General features: G+C 58.7%; 1 protein-coding gene across 1 annotated transcript in view; it reads right to left on the bottom strand.

Moving 5' to 3' along the window:
* Nucleotides 1-407: 407 nt before the first annotated feature.
* Nucleotides 408-24504, bottom strand: part of CACNG3 (calcium voltage-gated channel auxiliary subunit gamma 3) — a 33083-nt gene continuing 8986 nt past the window's right edge. Inside the window, exons 2-4 of the mRNA XM_075164893.1 lie at nucleotides 5471-5554; nucleotides 3189-3329; nucleotides 408-1889 (exon numbers count right to left, since the gene is read on the bottom strand). Coding sequence (XP_075020994.1) covers nucleotides 1378-1889; nucleotides 3189-3329; nucleotides 5471-5554 — 737 coding nt within the window. The 3' untranslated portion in view covers nucleotides 408-1377. The remainder of the gene's footprint in view (nucleotides 1890-3188; nucleotides 3330-5470; nucleotides 5555-24504) is intronic.

Below are 24504 nucleotides of genomic sequence, written 5' to 3'. Positions count from 1 at the left end.
GAGGACGTCACCCCACCGCAGCACCTTTTGGGGGAAATGGCTTTCCGAGCCGCTCTCCCGCAGCGCTCGCCCTGCCGGTGCCCAGGCTCGGGGGCTGCACGTGCACACGCACCTCGCCCCTGCCCCGCGGTGCCCCACGCACCCCGTGCACCCCGCACCCTGCCAGCTGCTGCCGCCCGGCCGAGCCCCCCCAGGCAAACCACAGCAGCACCGCAAAGGGCAGGAGAGCAGGGCAGGGGCTGCGGGGGCTGCTCCCCCAGACCCTCTGCAGCCAGGGAGCCCCGACCCCGGGCACCCCACGCAGCCATGGGAGAGGTCGAGGCTGCCGTAAACACCCCTGAGACACAGCGTGGGGTTTTCCAGCTGCCCGCAGCAGGGGCAGTGCAACCTATTCAGCCAAGTAACTTGCTTGCCAAACTGGACGATTTTATTGTTATTTTTCTCATCGATCTCCCAGCCATTATAGAATCATACACCATCCGCACGCAGCCCGCGGCCGGCGGCCCAGCCATCAACCCAGCTTCTCCTTCAGTACCACCAGGTCAAGCGTTGCCTCCTTGGTTGTGCCCAGACAGTAATTTGTGACTGCGTGTGTATTAATTTTAGGGAATTAATTCATTTTCTTGCAACATTAGAGGTTAATTAAACGCTGGCTAATTGCTACCAGTCATTGGAGGAATTCTGCTCCTGAGTCCTTTCATGGCCTGAATGCACCAAAGGAAGAAAAAAGGAAAGAAAGAAGGAAAGAAAGAAGCCCTTTCAAGACCACAGAAAATTGCAAAAGGATGTTTCTTCCAACCCGACATGACAAAATTGAATTCCAAGCTATTTAATGCATGCACGAAACGCCACAGAGAAACCCAGCCCGAGCACTCCGTCCATCACGACAGGGAAAGGGGTTTCGTAACACGAGCACTCGCTACGGCACCGACTCAGTGCTTCACACTCCGGACTTCCGGGCAATTTCGCTTAAATGTAGCTACCAGATTAAGGATTCTCACAGACAGGGCTTTCGCCAGCATTTCCATGGGACATACAGCTAAGGTAACACTGCGATTATGATCAACATTAACGATGGAGACCTCGGGAAGCCACCGTCCCGGGTGGTGATGGAAGCCCCGCTCAGTCTGCAGGGGCACCACGGCCAGGGCCACAGCGCAGCCCCCGCCCCCCCGCCGGGGAGGGAGGGCCGCGGGGTCCCGGTCCCACCGTGGGCACAGCGGCCTGGCGCGGCCAGTGGCATTTCGGGAGTGAAAAACCAGCCCCGCGGGTAGGGGCACGGGGAGCCATCCGGGTTTGTCCTTAAAAACGGGATTTCACGGGTTACACCGTCACGAGGATGATGCCATGCAGCCTGACAAAACGCCCCTGCCCGCCTCAGACCGGCGTGGTTCGTCTGTTGGCCGGGTTGTTGTGCAAAGACTCCTTGAACTCTTTGGGGATGGAGTTATGGACCTGTAAAAAACCGTGATCCCGCTCCGAGTTGAGCAGCGTCCCCATGGTGACCTTGGAGGGATCCCTGGAGAGGGTGAACATGGAGATGTCGGTGGAGGGGATGGTGCTGAACCCCTTGCTGACGGGCGACATGTCCCGGGACCGGGGCTCGGTGGAGCGGGAGCTGGACCGCCGGCGGAAGCGGTACCTGTAGGGGGGGAGGCGGGTGAAGGCCGACTTCTTCAGCAGCTCCGAGTGGGACTTGGCGCGGATCTGGCGGTGCTTCTCGATGTACATGTGCACGGCGATCACCCCCACCATCTCAGCGATGATGAAGGACAGGGCTCCGAAGTAGAAGGACCAGCCGTAGGAGTAGCTCTTCTTGGAGTCGCTCTGCCCTGGGTCCCCCGCGTTGGCCGAGATGTAGACTATAATCCCGATGATGTTGCTGAGACCTTCAGGGAGGACGAGAGGGAGAGGCGCTCGCCTGAGCGGCAGGAGAGGGATGGGGACAGCAGCACCCCGATCCCCTCCCGGCAGCAGAGGGACGCAGGCTGGGGAGCTCGGCCCTTCTCCTGCCCACCACGACCCGCGGGGTGCCCGGCAGGCGGGGAGGGTGCTGGGGGCCGTGGCCGCAACCCACAGGGCACCAACCCACCTGCCAGCACACCGGGGCCAAAACCCCTCACAGACCTCTGCTGCTCTCCCCAGCATACGTCTGTATTCACATGCACCCACTATATATGTATATTCACGTATACTGAAGGAGCAGGAGGAATAACCACTATTCTGTTTAGAAAAGGGACATTTCAAGAGCTGGTTTGGCTTTGCAGAGCTGCTCACCAAGCAATGGACTGCAGGAGCCCAGCCGGTGCCGGGGCTGTGGCTGGAGGAGAGCCAACCCACGGGGCACGGAGGGGATCCCTCCGGCATCAACCCCGGCTTGCCGCAGCCCTGGGAGTGCAGAAAAGTGGGAATGGCTCCATCTTTTCATTTCTGGTGGAGCCCGGAGGCTTTACTTGGGATCTGGGCAGCTTTTGCACTGCGAGCAGCGCCGTGGGGCTGTGCCGCAGGGCTGGGGAGCGGCTGATGTATTCCTGGATTTACTTAATGAATCGATTATGTTCTTTCTGTTGTTTTCTCATCTGCATCAGCAGCTCCTGCCAGCCGAAGGAGGGAGAGTAATTTGTCTCTTTGTGGGGAGAAGAAAAACACAAAATAGAGCAGTTCCTTGAGACAAAGACATTGTCATACGATAATCAGTGGAAGCGTTGGGGAACAGTGCACGGGGAAATGAGTAATCCAGAAGGAACGGCCTCTCGAGAGAGAGTGATTTTCCTTGTAGGACTGCGGCAGCCCCTCCGCCTGCTGCCCGGTCCCTGGGGCTGCCAGCACAGCGCCTGCCCTCGCCTGGCCCCGCGACCCGCTGCTTGGCCGTGACGGAGGGCAGAGCCCCCCAGAACCCGCCCCGGGGCCGGGTGCCCCCCCAGCGGGACGGCTGCGCTCCGGGACCCCCCCCGCACAGAGACTGCTCGGGGCAGAGCGGGGTGGACGCTTAAAGTGCCGTCTCGCACGGTGGCCACTTGCCAGAAAGCTGCTGCTTCTTCCCTGCCATGAGGATTTTTCCACCAGGACGGGACAGCTCACGAGCCCCAGAATCCCTCTGTGCCGCGGCCGGGGAGGACCCACAACCTGTCTCCGTCTCCCCCGTGTCCTCCCACGCTTCCACACTGGGAGAGCTGGGCAGCTCCTACCTGCAGAGACGAAGAAGATGCCGGCGCTGAGGATGACGTTGTGTTTGCTCTTGTAGAACTCGCTGGCCGCCACGCACAGGCCCCCGAAGAAGAGCAGACCCACGCTGAGGATGGGGAAGATGCTGGACGCTCTCACCGCACCTGCGGGACAGGGAGCGGGGCAGGGTCGGCTCCCGGCATCGCTCCTGCAGCGGGGGCTGCCGGCACCTCCCGCACCAACGCCAGCGCCCAGGAAGAATTGTTGCAACGCCACGCTGGCGTTGGGGATGGGGTGCCACAAGGGATGGGGGGAGACCCAGCACCGGTCCCCCCTATGCATCCTCTGCAAGTCCCCGAGCTGCTCTGCTCTGGGCTTGCTCTGGAGCCCAGCATCAGCCCTGCAAACCCCGTGATTCAGGCCTCCCGTCACACAAATAGTTTAAACCCTGAATTTCTTTTTTTCCCTCCGAGGCTATTTCAAGGAATTATTTCTTCCAGTCTTGTCACACAGTCAGCACTAGCAATTTACCTTCCCATTACCAAACACACCACCCAGGGTTTAGGCTATGGACATGACCCCGGAGCCTAGGGATTGCGGAAACCCCCCAGATCTCACCAGGCTGGCGAGGAACAGTCCTGCCAACCGCAAGGGTCAGGAACCTGTCCCTTGGGTCCCCAAACTATCCCAGCTGCTTCGAATGTCAAGAATTCACCGACTAACACACCTAAAGTTCAACAAAAAAGTTGTTTGCTGATGTAGGGGAAGAACATTATCAAAATGAACACAAAGCCCAAGACCCGGAGCCCACCACGTGTGATGCCGTGACCCTGGCACGGGCTCCAGCCCCAAGCTGGATTAGCTCCGGCAGGGCCTGTCTCTGTACGCTCAGGAGTCGCTCAGGAGACCCTACACAAAGAAGGGTCTTTTCTACATGGCCTATCAGAAGTTCAGCTTCCAAAATGACAGTAAAGAGCAATTAATGCAGCAAATCACTACCTGCTGCACTGAAAATACACTGTGCCTTGGTTTGGGCTCTCATCCCTCTATTAGGGCCTTTATTAAAAGCACAGAAATACAGAGAAGCCCCATTAAAATGCCATTCTGGGGACTTTAAAATAGACTTTTTGTTTTAAAAGTGGGAGGGGGTGGGAGAAGAACTTAAACGCTAATCTACTAAAATTGCAAACCAATTCCATTAAACACGTTCCCCTCTTAGCTGGGTGAGCAGAGCTGATGGCTCCCTGCAGAGTCAGAAAATGGGGAGTTCAGAGCAACATCTGGACGAGCAGCAGCGCCAGGCAGGGGCCGCTGCCCGGCCCCGGGGATCGGGGCTGAGCACAGGGCGATGGGCGCCGGGGGTCACTTCACCCCCGGGGATTCCTCCCAGCCCCAGCAGCTCTGAGCCCAGAGATGCCAACGCCTCCGAGGCTGCCAGGTGCCCCTGCTGCTTTATGTTCTTGCTTGGCTGGAAATTTAGGTGTTCAAATGAACCTTTGGCCGTGCAGGCTTTAGAGTCTGTCACACACGTGGGTCTTTGCCGACGTGCCGGGCGGTGCACGTCCGTGTTGCTTTGCAAATGACACACACGTGCGTCCTTTGTGTCCAGTGCCTGTCAACCTGCGCCTCGGTGCCCCAGCACTCGCTCGTGCACGTGTCTGCAAAGTGCTTGTGGGACGGTGCCTCTTCTCTGCAGGGTCAGCCTCAGGTCCCCCATGTAAAAACCCTGTGGGTCCTGCCCAGAGGCTCTGCTGGCCCCCGAGAGCAGGACCCTGCTTTTCCCAGGAGAGCCAGCTCTGTTTTCATTCCATCTCCCTGCACTCGGCTGCTGCTGGCGGAGCGCACAGCAGACGCTCGTTGTGCTCTCCCGGCAAGCACCAGCAAATCCAGCCTGGCTGCAGAGACCCTGGGAACAGGGAGACCGGCATGAACACGGCACCCCTGCGGTGCCGCGCCAGCGACCCGCGGGATCCTGGTCCCCGGAGGCCCTCGCGCCCCAACAGGCTCGGGCTGCGCAGCAGCTGCCAGGGCTGGCCGTGGGGACAGCAAGTGCCAGACAAACGCGCCATTAACACCGCTACTGCAGCGTGATGTGGCCATGCTCGGGTAACCCGGAGGGTCACCGCTGCTGCACAGGGAGCCTGGGGGGCTGCGACCCATCGGCCACCTGCCAGCAGTGGAGGGGACCCGCTGGGTGAAGCTCTGGGTGCTGGGGGACGGGGAGGGGGGTGCCAGTGCCGCGTGGGGCAAGGGGGTCCCCAGGGAGTGTGCACAGCTCTGCCGCGCCATGGGAAAGCAGACTCACGGAGGAGATACTCAGCCGTGTCTTGCTCGTAATCCGCATCCTCAGGGAAGTGGTCGATTTTCTTGCACACTCCTCGGAAGGTTCCTGGGGAGACACAAGCCAGGAAACCTTCAAACCCCTCTGCGCTGGCGGGAGCGCTGCCGGACGCGCTGCACGGGGCTGGCACGGCAGCAGCACCGCTCAGCATGGGGCTGTCAGCCACCCCACACGCTGCCCTTGGCCCCCGGGGACGGTTTGGTCCCCGGCTGCTCCTGCATCCTCCAAGCACTGCTGGTCCCCTCTGGTAGGGCTGCACGTTTATATCTCCAACTAAGTCCTGTCATTAACATCGCTGCTGAGCCGGGAGAAGGTGCCCAAGCTGCCCTGCTCCCCCCGCAGCCGCTCGGCAGCCATGGGCAGAGCCTCCCCGCGGCGCAGCTCCCGCTCCCCGCTCTGGCTGCGCGGCGGTGCGAGGGCCTGCCGGCAGCTCAGCGGTGCTCAGCACGGCACTGCCTCTGCCCGGCTGCAGCTGCGCTTTCCCCCGCTCCTTGCGTGCACCCGTGGGCACGGCAAGGCTCGCCGGGCCCCCGTTTTCTCCAGTGAAGGGGAGGTGAGGCAGGGCAGGCACTCGCTGGCTCCCAGCACCCACCCGGGCAAACCCCTCATCGGTTTTGACAGAGAATCGATGCAGCTGTAAATAAACCCTCCCGGCCTTCAGCAACGCCTTATTCAGATGCACTGGGGAAAGTGCCCCATGGCTGCAGCCCAGGGCTCGATCTGGGATGTCGAGGTCATCTGCTTTCACGTGAAATTCCTGCTGGGGGAGATGACAACGGCACCGGGGTCAGAGCGGCTGCTTGAGCAGAGCCCTCACCCCGGGGCTCCGCAGCACCGAGAGACCAGCCTGGTCCCCCCAGTTTGGCCCCTCGGCGGTACGAAAGCTTTCAATTACTGCTGACCTACAAATGCAGGGCACAGGCTGCCACACAGACGAGGATCCTCAGCACATTTGCTAAGGTAACATCCGGGCCGCAGCTTAGTTTCTGAGACGTGATTTTTCCGGAGGCACAGATGAGTTCATTTAAATGACTACAAGAAGTTTCTAGCCTGCTTACCCTCTCCTGCCACTTCCCAGCCCTGCTTCGTGCCTGGGACACAGGCAGCTGGGACAGCGGCCAGAGGAGGCAGAGAGTCGCCCAGACGACCTCTCCGTACCCCATTTCCAGCCTGCTTTCACGCGACCCCCACAGCACACACACACACACCCATGCACGACCGTGGATAAGCACCCAGTGCCTCGGGTGGGCATCGCAGCTGAGCTTGGCGTGGGCAGGAGTGCACCCGCCCTGCGGCACGGTCCCACTGGGAGCCCCGATCCCACCGGGAGCTCTGCGCATGCCGCCCTTCCCCTCCTGCTTGTGGGTCCCCACGGCACAACTCGGGAGTGGGGGCGAGAGCAGCCCCACTGTGGTGGGCACCGGCAACGCCGCCTGGAAGGCTTGGGGAAGGAGGCAGATGCTCTGGCATCTGCTGGCCTCCCACTTAGCATTTGGGAAAAAAAGGCTCTTTTTCTGTGGCTTTTTTTCCCCCCCTGAAGCAAAACAAACGCATTTCGCCTTTAAACGCCTGCCTGTTTGCTTTGGCTTTCTCCTCGCTGCGCTTTCGGGCTCAGCTCTCTTCTGTGCCAAAGCCATGCAATTGTGCACGAGAGGAAAAAGCCAAGGACGAGTCAGGCTAAGGCAGGTGATGCCCTGGGGACTCAGTCACAAGCTGCAAGATGTGGATGCGGGGCAAGAACGGGGCAGCACAGCCCTGTCCACGGAGGGAAGAGCCTTATGGTTCAGACGTGTTTATGGACTTATGGAGCCTTATGGTTCTGACGTGTTTATGGGACAGCCTGGGGGAGGGACTGGCGGCGAACAGGCCCTCGCCTCTTCTGCTCATCCATCCACCAGCTCCAGCAGTCTGGTCCATGTGCTACTGATGGACAGGCAGAGAGAAATTAAAGGCATTAAAAAATAATAAAAAAATACTGGCTATGCCCAGTTGCGCTTATGGATTTGTTGTGATGGATGCAGCCCGTCACCTCCTGTGGATGCTGCGAGCCTGCTCCTCATGGCAGCCCACCAAGACACTGAGCGCCGCACTCGATATCTGCTGGGACGGCTCGGAGCTCGGCTCGTGCCGCGGTGCTGGACGGGAACACAGCTCCTCGGGGCCTGGGGCGGCAGCAGCCGCTTCTGTCTGCAGGATTCACAGAGCCGTCTTCCCCAAAGCAAGCAGCAAATGCTAATGCAAGAGTTTGGACGATGCTTCCCCTGCAGCGCAGACAAATGCTGTCCTTGATGTTATAAATGGGGAAACTGAGGCACAGAGTGTGACTTCTCTGAAGTGGCAAGGGGCAAGGCAAGACGGGAGGAATTCCTGCAGCCGCTCCCTGCAGGAAGGGCAGCCCCTTCATGACACCAGTGCTGGAGGATGTGGTCAGGTCACCCTGGCTCTGTCCCCTCTCCCATGGGACCAGAAAGGACGTGCCGCCAGGGCACAGGGCTCAAGGCAAGAGAAGCCAACCTGCACGGTGTCCTGCACAGCGGAACGCTGTCAGTCTGCGCCCCGGCTACGGGGGAGCTCAGCATCGTGACAGGCATCAATTAAAGCCTGGAGATGAAGCTCCGGAGGTGGCAAGCTGTCATCCAAGCGGGAGACACGGCATCCAAGGGAGAGCCGCCTGCTCCCGTTGCTTTGGGAACTGCAGGCGAAGGGGAGGCTGAAAACGGGTGCCACGAACGGGGCTGGGGAGGCACTGGGCAGGCGAGGATGGCAGCTGCACAGCACAGCCCCCATCCTCCTCCTCCTCTTGGTTTTTGGGTTTCCACCCACCTTCTCTGACCTTCTCCTCCTACCTGCCAGCAGGGCTCTGTCCCGCGCACCCCAGAGCCAAAGGGACATTTTGCCCCTTTGCTCTCCAGCCATCGGGCACAGGCTGCCAGAGCGGGACTGTGCAACCCAGAGAACCCCAAAACACCTACACCCCGACAGGTCCAGAAGCACGTGCCTGGTCCCCCTGGACACGTCTCCAGTCTCACCCAGTGTGGGGCTGTCACACCCGTGACAGCACCGAGGTTTCTGTTTCCAGCTGGTCTCTAAACGCCCCGGTCCTCGCTCTGCCTCAGAGCCCCGCAGCCACGACCTGCTCTGGTGGGACAGATCTGCCCTCTCCCACTTTGAATGGCTGCAAAGCTGCTGTCAGCCAGGGACGCCCGCACAGCGCGTGGGACTTTGCAAGAGCTTCTCCAGAGGCACCAACCCCCGGGCAGCGCAGGAACATCTCCCTGCGCAGCAACCTCCCAGGTAGGGTCGTGGGACCAGCGTTCGTTATCTGATTAGCAAGAGGAAACTTTCCCTTGGTGCCACGTGGGAAAGGAGTTTAGAGGCTGAGTCAGCCCTTCAGCACAGCGTGCAAATGAGAATACTAATTTCTTTGGGCTAAATCTCTTTGAAGTTCTTGGAGGCTCCCTGTGCTGCTGAGCCCCCACCGAAACCCAGCGCTGGGCTGGGGGGACTGGCACCCCTCTGCCCTGAGCAGCAGCCAGACCCCCGGGGGCCTCGCTTCTGGCATACACAGTGTCTAAGGTAAATCTGTGATGCCAGGGACGAGGGCAAGCCCTCGAGCAGGAGACACCTGCAAGCGCAGGGGATGCCCTGTTCGGATGCAAACACCCCCTGCTCCACAGGCCGCGGGCACGTTGCGCACCCGGGGTGCAAAGCTCACCGCTCCCACCCTCCGCAGCAGCCGGGACCACACACAGCCGCGCGGCGTCTGCTCAGCCCCACCAGCATCTGTAGCCTTTCTCCTTCCCCCAGCCCTGCCTGTCCCACCCAAACGCATCCTCTGCCACAGAATTAGGATGAAAAAAAAGAAAAAAAAAAAATCAAGTGACTTTCTCAGGGCAGGGAGCCTTTGCTCAGCGTTGCTGCTGCAGGGCCCGACACCAACTCCCTCCCGCTGCCCGCGGCAGAGGGAAGCGCCGAGCAGCCCCAGCAGGCACGGCCGAGCGGCAGGAGGGGGAAAGCGCGGCGGCATCGCCAACATTTGCGGATTGCTCCGACACTGCGATGGGCGCAGGGCATCGGGTCCCTGCAGCTGCCCGGTGCCAGGGGATGAGGACAACCCGCACGGGCCCCGCGGGGCCGGGGGCTGCACGTTTAGAGGTGGCACAGCCGGGGCTCGCCATGCTCCTCGCTCGCCGGCCCTTCACCCTGCACCTTGCAGGTTGTTTAGCAAAATCAGCCCCCCCAAGGCAAAGGGAGCCCCAGCCCGACCAGGGACCGGCAGGGCAGCACCACCGGCCCCCCCACGCAGGGAGGGGGCAGCCCCGCTGCCCGGCTCCACCGCATCTATTTCACGCTCTGACATTTATTTTGGCTCCTTTACTCCCTCTGTTCATTAACCGATGCTGGTTGCCGTGGCGACCGCTGAGTCACCTGACACACAACTTCCCAGCCTCCAAACAAATACCACAACAAGGCTTAAACCACACAAAGCCCCTGTGACCCCCAAAACGCTCCCTGAGGATGGAGCCCTGCCCGGGCAGGTGCGGCTGCAAAGGGCTCTGGGGAAGGACGGGGCTCCTGGCCCCGGCGGGGGGCTCGTCCCCCCGAGCAGCCGGGCCGCACGCACTGACACCCCACGCACTGCTCGGCACGTCCTGAGCCACCGGGTCCCCGTCCCCCGGTGACGGCAGATGCAACTCCCAGCGTTCCTCTCCTGCTTTATAGCCGGGCCCTGGTCAAGGCAGCGTTACAACATCACAGGCGTAAAGGAAGCGGGTTTCGCCCGAGCCCTTCACCTCTGGAGCCTCCTTCCCCTGCCCACGTTTCCTTAGCAAGGACTCGAGGCAGAGGCGATGCCGGATTGCCTGCTCCGTGCCGTCTCTGACCCCCTGCCAGAACTGAGGCTGCGGCTGCAAGCTCAGGCACGAGATACGAGCCCTGCCCAGCCCGGGGGCCAGCTGCATGCAGAAATGAGCTGGGGAGGACTGGCCAGCACGGGAGTCACCAGGACGCTGTCCTGGGTCAGGTACGGGCTCAGCCGCCTGCTCTGGGCACTCACAGCCTCAGCCCCTGCTAACACCTCGCCTGGGCAGCACCATGCCCCTTGCCAGCACCCAGCTGCGAGCCCTGGGCCTGGGCACGGCTCCCAGCGCAGCTCGTGCTGTACGGATGGGATGGTTGGGGCACCGCCGCCTCCCCCCGCAGTCACCGCTCCCTTTGGTGCCGGTGGTCGGGCTCCCTTCCCTTTGCAGGAGGGAGGGGAGGGCTCCCGCCGGCCGGGAGCACGCCGGGCTGCTGGGGGCTGCTGGGGGCTGCTGGTTTCGACACATCCCAGCCTGCTTGCGAGTAATTTCCCCAGCTGATGCCCATGCCTGCGACGCGACTCTGCGCTGCGTGCATGAGTCACACCACCTTGGGTTTAATTCATCTGCTGGCCGGGAGAGCGCCAGCAACGGCAGCGTGCTGCTGCGGTTATTCATTCCCCGCTCAGCTGTCTCTGTGGTAGATCTGGGTAATTTTCCCTCCCTATTAGTGTGAATCTTGATTAGCCAACTTAGCTTATTGCTGCACTTCCCTGCCCAGAGCCCGACGCGGCAGCAGCCAGCTCTGCTCACAGCGGCTCGTGCAGCCCCACGCCGGAGCCTCCCGGCTGGGAAGCAGGGCTGTGTCGGGGAGCCCCGGTCGGCTGGCACTGCCTCCCCTCGCCCACCCCGGCACGGGACAGCTTCTCCCTTCACCTTTTTCTGTACCGAGGAACCAGACCTGCCCGTCCCCTCCTCCGGCAGGTCCTGCTTGAGAACGCCTGGGGCGCATCCAGCACACACAGCTGCCAGCGAGCTCAGCCTCCCCACGCGAGCACACGCTCTGGGGACCCCAGATGCACAAACAGGCAGGAACGGTGCCCGGCCAACAGGCACCGGCAGGGAGCCACAGAAACAACGGCTTGAAGCAGCTGGAGAAGCGCCAGCTGCTAAGCCTGCAAGATAATCCTTTGTCACATCACACGGCCCTCCCGTTTCACTTGCCTCCCCTCCTCCCCGGAGGAGCATCCGCAGCTGCACAACCCGCCGCCTCGGTGCTCCCCCGCGGTCGACGCTGCTCCCGGCTCCAGGAGCTCTGGGGGCAGCAGCAGGGCAGCACCGACCCCCCGGCAGTGGGAAACGCCGCTGCCATGCCCGGGGAGGGGAGGCACGGCCCCCGAGGGCCCGTACGTTGAAGTCTGGTGAGTCAGCCAACAGAGCAGCAACATCAACCGGCATAAGCGCCTGGGTGAGCCTGACCGGGTGCTGGGTCATGTCGGACCCGCTGGGGTGGGCAGCGGCGTGCAGAATTGCTGCTCCCCACACCCCACGTCCCTCTCCCCCGCTGCAGCGAGCTGCGAGAATGGACCCCAGTACCGGACACCTGAACCTTGGGGCCACGGCTCAGGGAACCATCTGAGCCCCGCAGGAAGCCTCTTCCTGGCCCTCCTGCCTTGGGGGTGCCGGGGGCACCCTGCCACGGCAGGGTCAGCGTGAGCGACCCCAGCTCTGCTCTCGGGCAGGTGTGACCTCTCCCGAGGTGCCCGCTCCATCCTCGTCCTTCGCAGCCGAGCAAAGCCCTTGGCCAGCAGCAGAGCAGCATCCCCCCACGCTCTGCACCAGTCTCCGCCAGCTTCGGTTCAAGCTCTCGATTTAATGGTCCCACTTTAATCCAGGGGCCACCCTCTGGCAAGCGGCCGGCCCGGGGGCACCCCATGTGTCCCCCGGCACCGCAGGGAAGGCCTCTCTAGTCAGCAAATCTTCCAGGGCATTCTCCATGTGAAGCACCGTATGGGGCAAGGGGACCGTTGGCCGTGCAGTGCCTGCGGGGTGTCCCTGCCCGACAGCTCCAGGCTGCAGCGAGCCCTGCCTTTTAGGTAACATCAGATTTAATTTGGAACAGATGAACTCATACAGCACATTTTGTATTCGCTGGTTTTGTAAAGGCATCCCTTCCCTTCCCCTCCTGTGGGGCTGTTTTTCATCCCGCGCTCCGCGTGATTCTTCGATCCCTCTCATCCCCACCAGATCAGAGCATCCTCAAGCTGCACATTAAATAACGTGACTAATGCCTGCCTCCTGCGAGTCACCCCTTCTTCCCCGGACAAGGGCTGCCTTACACAGGGTAACGTTTCGTTTCAGCAGGGTTTTGTCGCTGCTGCTTTAGTTCATTTGTATTTCGATGTACATACTCTCCGCACTGCATTTACTGGAGAATGCAAAGGCAATTAATTGATTTGATCTCAGGTCTTTTTCCTCTCAAAGCTCTTTTCCCCAGGGAGGGCTGTGGGGGGCGGGGAAGGGGTTGCGAGGGAAGTACGATGCTCCTGATGGTGGAAATACAGCTAAGAATATCGATCCTAACCCAGAGAGCCAGAAGACTAAAGAGCTCTAGTTATGGTTTTAAAATCTCATTACTTTTCATCCAGTGGAACAGTTTTCCAGGGACTATTCTGGTTGTTACTGCTCAGTGTGCAAACTAAGACTCAGGCTGGGAAAGATGAGCTAACACTGTTCTTAAATGAGAAGAAAATTCCTCTCTCCCCTCGCTTTGGTCGGCTCAGCCAGGAGGAGGAGAAGTCCTGGGGCAAGGTCACATTTCAGCCCTCAGCTCTCCGCACCTCCTGATAAATTCAAGTGAGTTATCTCCTAAGTTGTGGTTTACAGTAATGGCCTTCCTAAAGATACCTCGTCACGCCAAATCCATTTGGAGGAAGTGGTGGGGTCATTATGGTTTAAGTTCTCTGAAAATTAATATTCGTTGGAGAATCAGAGGTCCAAGCTTAGCTGGGAAGTGCTGGGGCACGAGCCTGCGGCACATCCTCAGAGATGCTCAGGCTCTGCATTCCCTTGAGTAACAAGAGCAAGATACCTAAATATCTCCCAGGAATTAAAACTTCAGGGCTCATCTTTTTTTACCTCCCACCCACCTCCCAGATGCTTGGAGAGATGGAAAGAAATTCATCTTTACTCCTTCCCTTCCCCAGCTTCATGCTCTGTGAGGGATCCTGAGGCTCTTTGCAGAAGGTCCCCGGTGTGAGACTGCAAAGCTCTGGGGTTCCAGGTCTCCACCACCCAGACACCAGCGGCCACCGCGCAGGGCTCGGCTCAGCCAGCACGGGAGCGCTAGCACCGAGCAGCTCCCGCACAGGAAGGGCTGCTGGGTCCCGGCCACCCCCAGCATCTGTTCACCTCCCACATCGCAGTCTTTGACACAGCTCAGTTTCAAAGACAACACCAGCAGCTTGGAAAAGCGCCAGGGAAGGCTGGTGGGACGGCTGCGGACACCCCAGACCCACGGCTCAGGGCGACCCAGCTGGAAGAGCTGCTTGAGCCAAGGATGCTGCCCAATGCAGCCGCCTTGGGAAGGGGTCTGCTCTCCTCCCAAAGCCAGGGAAACCTCGGGGAGTCAGGCGAGCACTGGTCCTCCCCATCAAACCAGTTTTGTGGCTCCTCAGCCCATAGGCTGTCACCGCTTTACACATCCATCTGTTTGCTTAAACTCCACTGGAGAGCAGCTAAATTAAGGCAAAACCCATGCATTGGTTTAAAAAAAACCCTGCTCCGTGTTACTCTGTAGCCAGCAGCTCTCTCCTTCTTGGGACAGACGCTGGGCTGCCCACCGCCGGCCAGCGGGACGAATCCTCCTCCCCAGGACCGAATCCTTTCCCCCCCACACATGCCCGTCGCCCCGGCGGCCCCACACCAGCTCCCCCCGGGGTACCGGCGTAATCTGGCTCCATCTCCACTTCACACCCTCTCCCCCTCTCTGCGGTGGTGGTTTGTGTCTGAGCAGAGTCACCTACACAGATAGGCCTTTTCTGAAGGATTTTTTTTCCTGTTGTAAAAAAACCAGTGGAAAAAACCCCAAGTCAAATGAAACGAGCGCAACAGCGAGGAGGCGGCAGAGGTGGGCTCTGCGGTGCCGGCTGGACGCCGAGGCCAGCACAAACACACATTTGAACACACGCACAGCAGTGCAAGAACTGAGCCCCCCCGCGCACCCCTGACAGCTCGGCAGGGTTTGGGGAGCAGCGCCCGGCTCCGCGCTGCCCATGACGGGCACCCCTGCGGGGGACACGGCAGGGCGGTCGTGGGCACAGCCCAGGCACTCACACCCATGGGTGGACCGGGGGCTTCTGCCAGTTTTAGCCTGCGAGGTGCCGGCAATTGGCGTGTGTCACAGAGATTTTACTCCCTCAGCATTGCTAAAAGGAAGGAAAAAAGAAAAAAAAAAAAATCTACATTTTGGCAGTGACTCATCATCTCCCATTCTGGAATCTGTGGGGTTGTTGCAACCTACACAAGGCAGTTCAGAAAAGCAAAACAATTCTGAATAATAGAGGAGGAAAAAAGTTTGAAAACGATGGGTAATTTCTAGCACTCTGCTTCAAGGATTTAGCTTTGTTTTTCTCATTATAAAAGTAATCAGATAATGCACGGGAGCTGCCTTCCAGGGTCTCCCCCCGCGCTCCCCTGCGTTTCCTTCCTCCCTCCATCCTTCCACGTCGGTGGAGCTCAGGGCAGGGAAACGCCCCGCCGCACACCCGCTCCCGGGAAGATGCCGGGCTTTCCCGGCCGGGATGGGGTAGGAAGGCGCAGGGGCTGCAGCGAGCGCGGGGGCCCAGGGTGGCCCCTTCCCCGCAGGGGGGCCGACGCACTGCCGTCCCCTCCGTGGCACGCCAACGGCGATGGGCAGCCGGCTGCCAACACGGGGAGCCCTCGGATTGGGCTGGGGAGGAGAGCGCTCATCAGCACGTCTAAGGAAACCATTTCATGTTTTATCTTTAACAGAGAATAAACATTGATTTTTATTTTAAATGGTAATTGACATTCCTATGATAGTGAAATGAGTGCTGGAGCAGCCAGAATCAGCGTAAATAAGACCTGTGCTAGAAATTAATGAGCTTTACTGATTGAGTTTATCTGTTTAAACTTATACAATTCTAGCAATTAAAAATAATAATCATCTTTTGTTTGTTTGCTTGCCTGCTCAGAGACGCTGATGGTAAGAGACGGGGCAGGAGCGGGATCCCCGTGCCCAGGGCGCCGGGATCTCCCTCTGCACAGACACACGTCAGGGCAGGATCCCGCTCTCGCTTGTTTAATGAACATTTTAGATTCACTTGGGTTAACTGATGAGCTTCTGGGAAGGGTTTGCCTTCCAGCCTCGTCTTCGGCTATCGGTAACAGGGGCAGCCAGCTCAGCCCCAGGAGGTTCCTGGATCACAAAGCTTTTTACTAACAGGACCTGGGGAAAGCAGGTCTGTCCTGCAGCGTGGGAGCCCTCGGCCCATTTGGGGAAGGAGGGCTTGGGTTAATCCCCATCCTCCCCTTCCCACCATGCCGAGAACTGGTGCATCCGAAAGCTCTCCGCAGGGCTCTCTCCATGTTTCCCCAGGCGAGCGTTTCCCCCCTGTGTGCGTCCTTCTGTCCTTGCCCACAGCAAATGCCACCAGCCTCTTCACCCTCCGGCCGGGCTGCCGTGGGGTCCCTGCCGCAGACCTGGCCGAGTAACCCCGTCCTCTGCTCGCCTCCCTGGGGCTTGGTGACACCTTGGGCAGAGCGTGGGGTCCCCGCTGGCACCCCCCTGCCAGCGCTGAGCGGGTTCATCTGCCCCCAGCTCCACCCCGCTGGGAAACTCTGCGGTTCGCACATCTGTCCGGAGGCACAGCGACCTCGCCCCCGCTGCACCCCACGGCCTTCCCAAACCCCACTTCTCCTGCCCCGCAGAGAGCTCTGGCAACCACCGCAGGAAGAAATCCCCCCATTTCCCTGCAGGGAGCCGACACTCCCCAAGCCACAGCCGCCTGCCAGACACCCACCCTACGGCAGCCAGGGACGCGTTTGAGAGTAAAGATTTTATTATTGCTTTTTATGCCTTCAGCAAGTTGTCCCTCATGATCGTTTCTGCCTGCCTTATAATGGCTCCTCATTCAACGTGTCGAAATTCATGCCCTTTTCCGTTTTTCTTATTTGGACACAACTTCCATGCATCGAATGATGTTTTTTTCTCTCCTTTGCTCTTTCACTATAATGGTTTTTTGGTCGTCTTCACTGCTGGTGTACCTCTAGCCTGGCTCCATCATGTTTGCAGCCATCGTGCCCCATCAGCCCGCCCTGGTCACTGAATAACCTCACGGACGTGGGATGCAGGACCGCACCGAGGCTTGTGCCCCTCGCCAGGCTGCTGATCAGCTCCTCCAAAAAGCGTCATTCACAGCGTCTATAACTTCCATTTCTGTGTCACATCTCGGGGTGCCCTTTCTGCAGTCTGTGGAATAACCGAAGGTCCCCATTCACACAGTCCAGCCCCAGCCTCCACAGCCCCTCCAGCACTGCTGCGCGTTGTCAGCAAAGCCTCAGCTGGGACTCACCCACAGCTGCACTTCTGCTGCGGAGAGCAGCAGCTCCCGGATCCGCCCCGGGAAGCTGGAGCTGGAGGTCACCGCTCCCGCCGTGACGGCCTCCCCGGCAGCGGCCAGCAGAGGCATTAAACCAGGAGAAAAGGAGGAGGGAGGAACCAGGGAACAACCGAGCCCTTCTCCAGCACAGCGTCAAGATGGTGAGAACAAAACTCACCAAGAAAGCAAAAGGCAGCGCTTCAGTTGCCCGTGCGTCCCGGCCGTGAGCTGGGATAGCGAACCGAAGGATCCGGACCCATGCGTTTGTTGGAGTGAGTTTGACCCACGCGGCATTTCTGAGCCCTGCAGAGACCTACATGGCCAGAACGCTGAAAATCGATGATAAAACCTGCCCAGAAGGGACCAGGTGGGAAAAACAAGGGTCAAGAGTGTAAAAGCTGGGATCCTCTGTCCAAATTACCAGCGACTTGTTTCACCAAAGCTGACACACAGATACGGGTGCTCTGGTGCCTGCTTCAAACCCCGAGCTGTGCCAGAGGCCAGACCGTACCAGAGCTGCTTAAGCACCTATTTATAAGTAGGAGAGAAAGCTGCATTATGGTGGGAAGCTGGAGGTTTCACTTTGCCAGTATTAAAGTGTCCTCTGAATTTCTGAAAACCTATAAATGACAATTTCATGGCTCTGAAGCGTGGCATCTAGCACAGGGGAGTGCTATTTTAGACGCCGTGTTGACAGCTGAAGGGGAATGGATCACAGAATTAAAAACTAGTTGCTGCTCAAGTCCAAGCAATCATGACTTGATTACGCTTCTTATGGGCAAACAGAGGCAAGTCCAAGGCACTAGCATATATTCTTGGTGCTTTGAAAGGTCAATTCACAGAGCAGAAAACAATTATAAGCCAAATCAGTTAGGAGAATGGATTTAAGCATAAAAGCATGGCTGTGAATAGAGAATGATTTAAGAGTGTTTTACCCCAAAACTCATAACCACGACAGGAGTTTGCATCAGTTTAAAAACTGCCTGGCTAATATGTAAACAGCTATGAAAATAAAAACATGCCCAGCAAAAAGAAGAAAGGAGATATTCATAACTCTGAATATAAATCAGCAACTAGAAATTGTAGAGCACTGATAAAGGACGCAAACAAACAGTAGAAAAACCATCAAAACATCTTTCCCCTATGCATTAGGATGAACAACAACAAGAGAAAGGAGCAATGCTATCGCCCGTTACCAAACACAAATGGCAGAAGCGTTAGTCACAGGACCGAGAAACGTTAAATAACTGTTATTACAACTGCGACATTTCATATTCAGCACATTCACATCCCAGAGCTTAAAGAGACATGCTGAAGGAGCCGACTGAGCAATTAACTGCGATGCTTAATGCCTCGCCAGGAAGTTCCCGAGGACGGAGATGCTCCGCGGCAGGGCACGGTGGTGCGGCTGCCCACCCCCCCGGGCTCCAGCACGCTCTGGCACAGCCGGGAGCGGTGCCGCTGCGTTCCTTCCACTGCTCCCGGCGCTGGTAAATGGTGGCACAAGTGGGGACGCAGAACAAGGGGACAGGCCACGGACACAGAGCAACGAGGTTCGCTGGTCACCAAATTTGCTTTGGTGCAAACCGACGGCAGACTGAGGGAGTGCCGGCGACGGGGGCTCCGTGCGGCGAGCGCAGACCGCGAGCTCGGGCAGCCCGGCAGGCGACGATGAACGTGATGGCCAAAAGAGCTAACCTGGTGCTTTGATGCACAGCAGCCTGGAATAACAGCTTCAAAGTTTTATTCTCTATTTCAAGGTGAAGCAGCTGCTCAAATTTGTGACTAATACCACGGTCCATTTTTCAAGGAGGATATTAATAAAACCAGGGAGGGCTCAAAGAGGCAGAAGGCTCGGGAGGTTGCTGTAAAGAGCCCGACAGGCGAGCAAGCGAATCCCTCCGTGCCCTCTGCACAGCCTGATCTCAGCCCAGCGCTGCAGATGCCGAATTGCATTGAGGGCTGCGAAAAGCAAATCATTTTCCAAAGGAGCCCCACAGTGCAGAATATCAAGGCTAAAAATATGTAAAGCACTGTCAGAGCTTCAGCAAGACTAGCAAGTTGCCAAAAGGCAATTTTGAATTTCCGAGCTCGCTGCACAAGGCATTAAAAAGGTCACTATTTCTGAAATAAGGATCTTTACAAATAAACACATTTGCTGAGGACTCGGTGACTCATGCTGGAGCGGAGCACAGAGCATTTCCAACCTAATGCTTTTGACAGGCCACGAGCAGGGCGATCTTTTCATGTTTACAGTTCATCAATAGTTTTTACAGCTGCACAGTCAATCTTTAAAGCACATTTAGCCTGGGAGGAGGCTCGGCAGGTTGTTTTCCTTGCAAAAGTGATATTAAATTTATTTTTTTCTTCCTCTTTTATAGCATTGATTTGAAGGTAAGTATTTGAACTTCAAATACGGGACTGCCACTCAAGCACCTGCCTTTTTTTATACATATATACACTTTTGTCACATCTCCCTAACGACATAAATATTTGAAGTCTTCAACTGATGCGCTAAAAGGGACTCCATCCATCACAGCCTGTTTGTTTCAGGGAATTCAGTGGGCATCGTGCTGCATGTTTGCTGGTGCGGGAGTGGGGGGTGCTGGCAGCCCGCAGCCGCAGGCTCCCGCTTTCCCTTACCCGGCTGGCACCAGCCTTGCTCCGCTCGGTGCAACCCAGGGGTCGGGGTCCGGCCCAGCCCTGCTCGCCATCGCAGGTACCGGAGCACATCCAGCACCGACAGATTTAGCTCGCTGCCTGCTGAGAGGCAGAGCCGCCTCCTCACCATCTGGGGAGGGGAAGAGAGCCCCGGGAAGCCGGTTCCAAAGCCCCAGGTGGGGAAAAGCGATATTCAGGAGTAGCACCATAGTTTCACACTCGGCTTTTTTGGGAGAACAAGAAGGGACTATCCTATAGACTGAGCATTAGGAGAGAACTTTGCTGGTGAATGAGTGAGTGACGCCAACCTTGCCTTCCCCCTCCAAGAAATGAAAGATGCCTACCTATGCCCGGTAAGCTTTCCAGAAATTCAGAGCGATTTCCAATGCACAGCACTCGCCCTGCCCCGCTGCCTTCGGGAGGGCTTTGCCATCGGAAACCCCTCGCCGCCGCCGTACAGGCAGTGTGCTCCCTGCCTGGGGGCAGTGGTGAGGACAGCTACCGGAGGATGGTGCCTCCTGTCCGTCGCCCATCACTTTGGGATTTCACAGCACCGAGAGACCCCAACACATTGCAACCAGCTTCCCTGGGCCCTTGAAATGCCCTCTTGCCCACAGGCAGCGTGCGGGAATCCTCTATGTAAGGCTCTCACTTCCCTGCCCACGCCGCAGCCCCAGCACCACAGGCTCTGTGTTCAAATAACCTCGGGGCAGGGAACAGGACCACGCTGCCGGCAAACCTGCTCTGCTTTCACACGGGTCAGACCCGGGCAAACTGCCCGGCGGGTCCCCGAGCCACTCACACCATTACCGTGGTCGTAAACTGGCCTCACCTTCCCCCAGCTTCCCAAGTCTGGTTCAAAGCACAAAACATTTTGCTAGAACAACTCCGGGGTTTCGAAACAACCCCTGCTCCCACGCGGCTCTGCCCTTCCAGGAGGCGGCAGCAGCCAAATAGAGATTTGAAGGGGGAGAGAAGAAAACATAAAAGACCTTGAGCTGGATGGGCAAGCAGACAGCTTCACAGCTCGTGCCAACGCTTTCCATCTCCTTCTATTTTGCATTACGTCAGGCAGAAGAGCCCATCCTGCTGCTGTTGAAGCCAGGTGATGTTTTGCCATCGGCTTCAAGGACAGCAGGGCTGTACCCACGGCACAGCACGGAGAGCCGGAGGGGTTGTGCCTGCCAGAGGCACAAGATTCCCCCAGGGAACCCTCCCAGGACGTGCACTGCTACCCCTGCTCGGCGCTGCCCTGGCTCTGGCCCCCCCGGCCCTTACCTGGGGCTGCTCCCACGGGTTCGTTCTCCCATTTTCAGCTCAGGCTGAGTGCCCGGCTCTGTCGCTTCGCCCTCAGCACTGCTCAGCCCACGCTGCACGTCCCTGCAGGGAGACCAGTGCCCCGTGGCAGCCCTTTTAATGGGTCTGTCCCAGCTGCAGCCCAGCAGCTCCAGCTGGTTAACGCTCACGGCACTCACCTGCCTCGCTCTTGATGAGGCACCGGCGGTTTTGGCTAAAGGAGATGATGAAAGCTGCTCTGCGGGCAGGGCTGCGGGGATGGGGCAGTCTGTGCGGCTTGGGGCCAGCCCCCGTGTATGTCGGGTACCGGTATATGCTACGTTATCGCTCCCCATCCCTCACCCGCCCCCACCTCTGCCAGCTCCCTCGGGGCACGGCGCTTTCTGCCGGAGCTGTGTTCGTTATCTGCCCTCGGCGCTCAGCGTGCGGCCCCCGGCCTCGTTCCCCTCGCCTGTTGCCAAGGGAGCTGTTCCCCTCCGCGGGCTCCCCGCTCGGCGCCGGCAGCACGGGAGTGTCTCGGAGGCTCCTCCGGCCCCGCGCTGAGCCGGGGCAGGTGATGTTATCCCCGGTTTACAGATGGGTAGTGGAGGACTGGAGAGATGCAGATCACGAGCGTCTGCTCATTTTGGGTGCTCAGCTGGAGCTGCGCAGCGCCTGGGGTTTCACAGCCCTCAGCACAGCCCTGGCAATCGGCTCTGCGCGGGAGGTGACAGCGCTGCCGCCCAGCCCGCCGAAAGCGCTGCCAGCGCCTGCGCTGCCAGCGGGGCTAATGACGACGGAACCCGGACCCCGAGGAACAAAGCTCCTGGATGCCAAGGAGACGTTCTGCTTCTCCTATTTTCTGGAAGACTTTTCCTCATCCTGGGGGAGAGATCTGTCCAAATTGACAATGCAAATAATTTCTAAACGAGTGACTGAACTTGTGTATCCTGAAAAGCCCTTGCTTCAGACACAGAGCTGCTTCCGAGATCCTCCGGTGAGCGGCACAGACATGATGCCCGACATACGCACCGAGACGCTGCAGTTTTACATACACTGCACTCGTACTGAGCCGCGGGCGATGGAGACCAGCTCACACATACCAAATGCCCGTGACAGACGTGGCCACTGCATGTTTGAATGGGCAGAGAGGGCCGTTCTGTTGCAAAAGTCCCGCACCCCAGCATACTGTACCGCACCGTACCGCGCCGCTCCGCTCCGCTCGTTCCCCGGGGCCGAGCGCTCGCTGCCTGCAGACGGGCTGCGCTGCGGGAGCGCGGCTCAGGGGCGGAGGCGCTGACACGTCTGTCTCTCACTTCAGCCGCGAGCGAGCTAGGACAAACAGGAAAGCCATACGGCACACGCCTATAGGGATGCACAGAAGCTCAGCCGGGGGGCCTCTGCCTCGAGGGGACGAGCTGGTGGCCCCTGCCCGGGAGCAGGGACCTGCCCCTCTGCTGCCGGCTGAGGCTGGGGGACAGCAGCAGCTCTCGTGCTTCCCACAGCAGCAGTGGGAATCGGGGAAGGCTGGGGCAATATGCAGAGTAGACATTATTTAAAACTATTATTATTACTTAAAATTACTTAAAACATGCATGCCACCTCCCCCTGGCCTCACTGCCATCCCTGTGCCATCGCTGGAGCACGCTTCGACGGCTCGGTGACAGAAGCAGACCCGGTTCCTGCTTCTCCCCCAGCTAAGAGCTCTCACACCCGGGCTGCAGCTTTCCTACTCCCTGTGAAAGGCGTCATCGCTCCTGTCCTTTTCACGTTGGAGGGGAGGCCAAAGACTAATGTATAGAAAACACTTTCATCCTTGGCTGAAGCATGCTGCGGAATGACAAGAGATTCTCCCGGCGCGGAGAGAAGGAGCCTCGGGCTGCGAGAGCCTTGCTGCCGCACGGCGGGCTGGCACGGGGGAGCGGCAGGCCCCCGTCCGGAGGGGACCCTGCTCCGCTGCTTCACGGGGCCCCCGTTTCCCCAGCCCGCTCTGCGGCTGCGTCGCCGGCTGCTCGGCGGTGAAGCCGCGCGGCACAGCTGCTGCGCCACGATAAGGTTTGCTCAGCTGAGCGGGGCTGTTAAGGCAAATGGAGGATTTGGCAAGGATGCTGCGCAGCCTGGCAGAAATGACTGCCTCGGCTGGCTGTAAGGCAAAGCCGGAGCTGCTGCGGGCGCAGGGCAGCAGGGAAAGGCGGTGTGAGATCGCAGTCTGTCTCGCGAAGTGACGGTGACCTTTCCCGGCCAGGCAAGCAGCCCGGGGGTCGGGGTCGGGCAGGAGGCAGCCCAGAGGGAAGGCAGCCGGCGACTCTTGCAGCCCCTTGCAATTGTTCACGCAATGATGATGCAATTGAGGAGGCTGATGCATCAAAGCACTCTGACAGTTGCAAAAAATAATTGTAAGTTGGTTTTTAACATCCAGCCGAGCACCAGCCAGCCTGTCCCGAGGGGTTTCTGCTCCCTTGTCAGGAGGGAGCCCAGCCTCCCCAGGGGGACAGAGGTGCCATCCCTGGGACCAGGGGTAGCTCTGCAGGACATGAGCGACTCGACGAAGGTGCCAAGAGCATAATCCAACACTGATTTTAAGAAGTTGAAATCAGGAACACTTTAAAAGGGTAGTGGCTTGTTGGTAGCCTCTTTGGGGTTGCTTTCCCCTCCCCTTGCAATTCCAGGCACGACTGAGAGTAAAGGTATAATTAGGGGACAATTACCAAATCACCAGCGAAATTGGAAATGCGAATGTTCGAGAGGCACAAACACAAATGCCACCCTCCAATGCCACCTTTTGTCACTATTGCCAATGCCAACACCCCTGCGGGCTCCCAGCGGCCCCCAGAAAGGCCGGGGGGTCACACATCCCCCTCCGCTCCCTGTGCCCACCCCGGGGCTCCTCTCCGGCCCAGTTCTCCTCCTTCAATACAAACCGAATGCACAAAGCCCCCAGTGAGGGCGGTGGGATGGCAGTGAGGTGCTGCTCCTGCTCCCACGCCTGCCCTCTGCCTTCCCTTGCCTGCTTTATCATTTCTTTATGACTCTGTTTGTCTCTGTACAATAAAACAACACAGTTCCTAATAACCTGACGTGGGAACAGCTAAGCCATCCTCTGCAGCCCGACAGCGCCAGGTTTGTCTATAGATTGTGGTGTCAGGAGATAAGAAACAGGCAATATCTGAGAAAATCATCGTGCAGTATCACCCGTCCAGCAGCCACAATCATTTCTCCTGCCTCTCCCCACGACGACTATGAAAAACCCTGATATTTTCAAGCCTGTCAAATGCAGTCACTCACCCAGTGTGCAAGTGATTTTTACAAGCGTTAGGGAGAGGAGCAAAGCCCAGCTGTCCCGCCACATGTTTCAAAAGGGAGCAAAATCCTGGTGTGAGAAGACCTTTCCATCCCTTCTCCTTTGGGCAAGCGAGCCGCGGGGCGGCAGCAGCCCCGGTGCAGGGAGGGCAGCAGCGAGAGCACGGCCAGCGCAACGGGGAAAGGTGGGACGGAGGAACGGACTGCGGCAGGTTTAGCATTAACGTCCTTGTAAACCCTTGGCACTGAGACGGTGGTTCAATGATGGCGAATCAGCCCTGCCGCAGAGGCTGCCTGCCCCAGAGCACGGTGAGGATGGGAAACCCGCCTCTGGGAGCCT

The sequence above is a fragment of the Calonectris borealis genome, chromosome 16 (genome assembly GCF_964195595.1).
Source record: "Calonectris borealis chromosome 16, bCalBor7.hap1.2, whole genome shotgun sequence".
Taxonomy (NCBI): Eukaryota; Metazoa; Chordata; class Aves; order Procellariiformes; family Procellariidae; genus Calonectris; species Calonectris borealis.
Note: the sequence above shows the minus strand (reverse complement) of the source record. Positions and strands in the feature narration are given on the sequence as shown.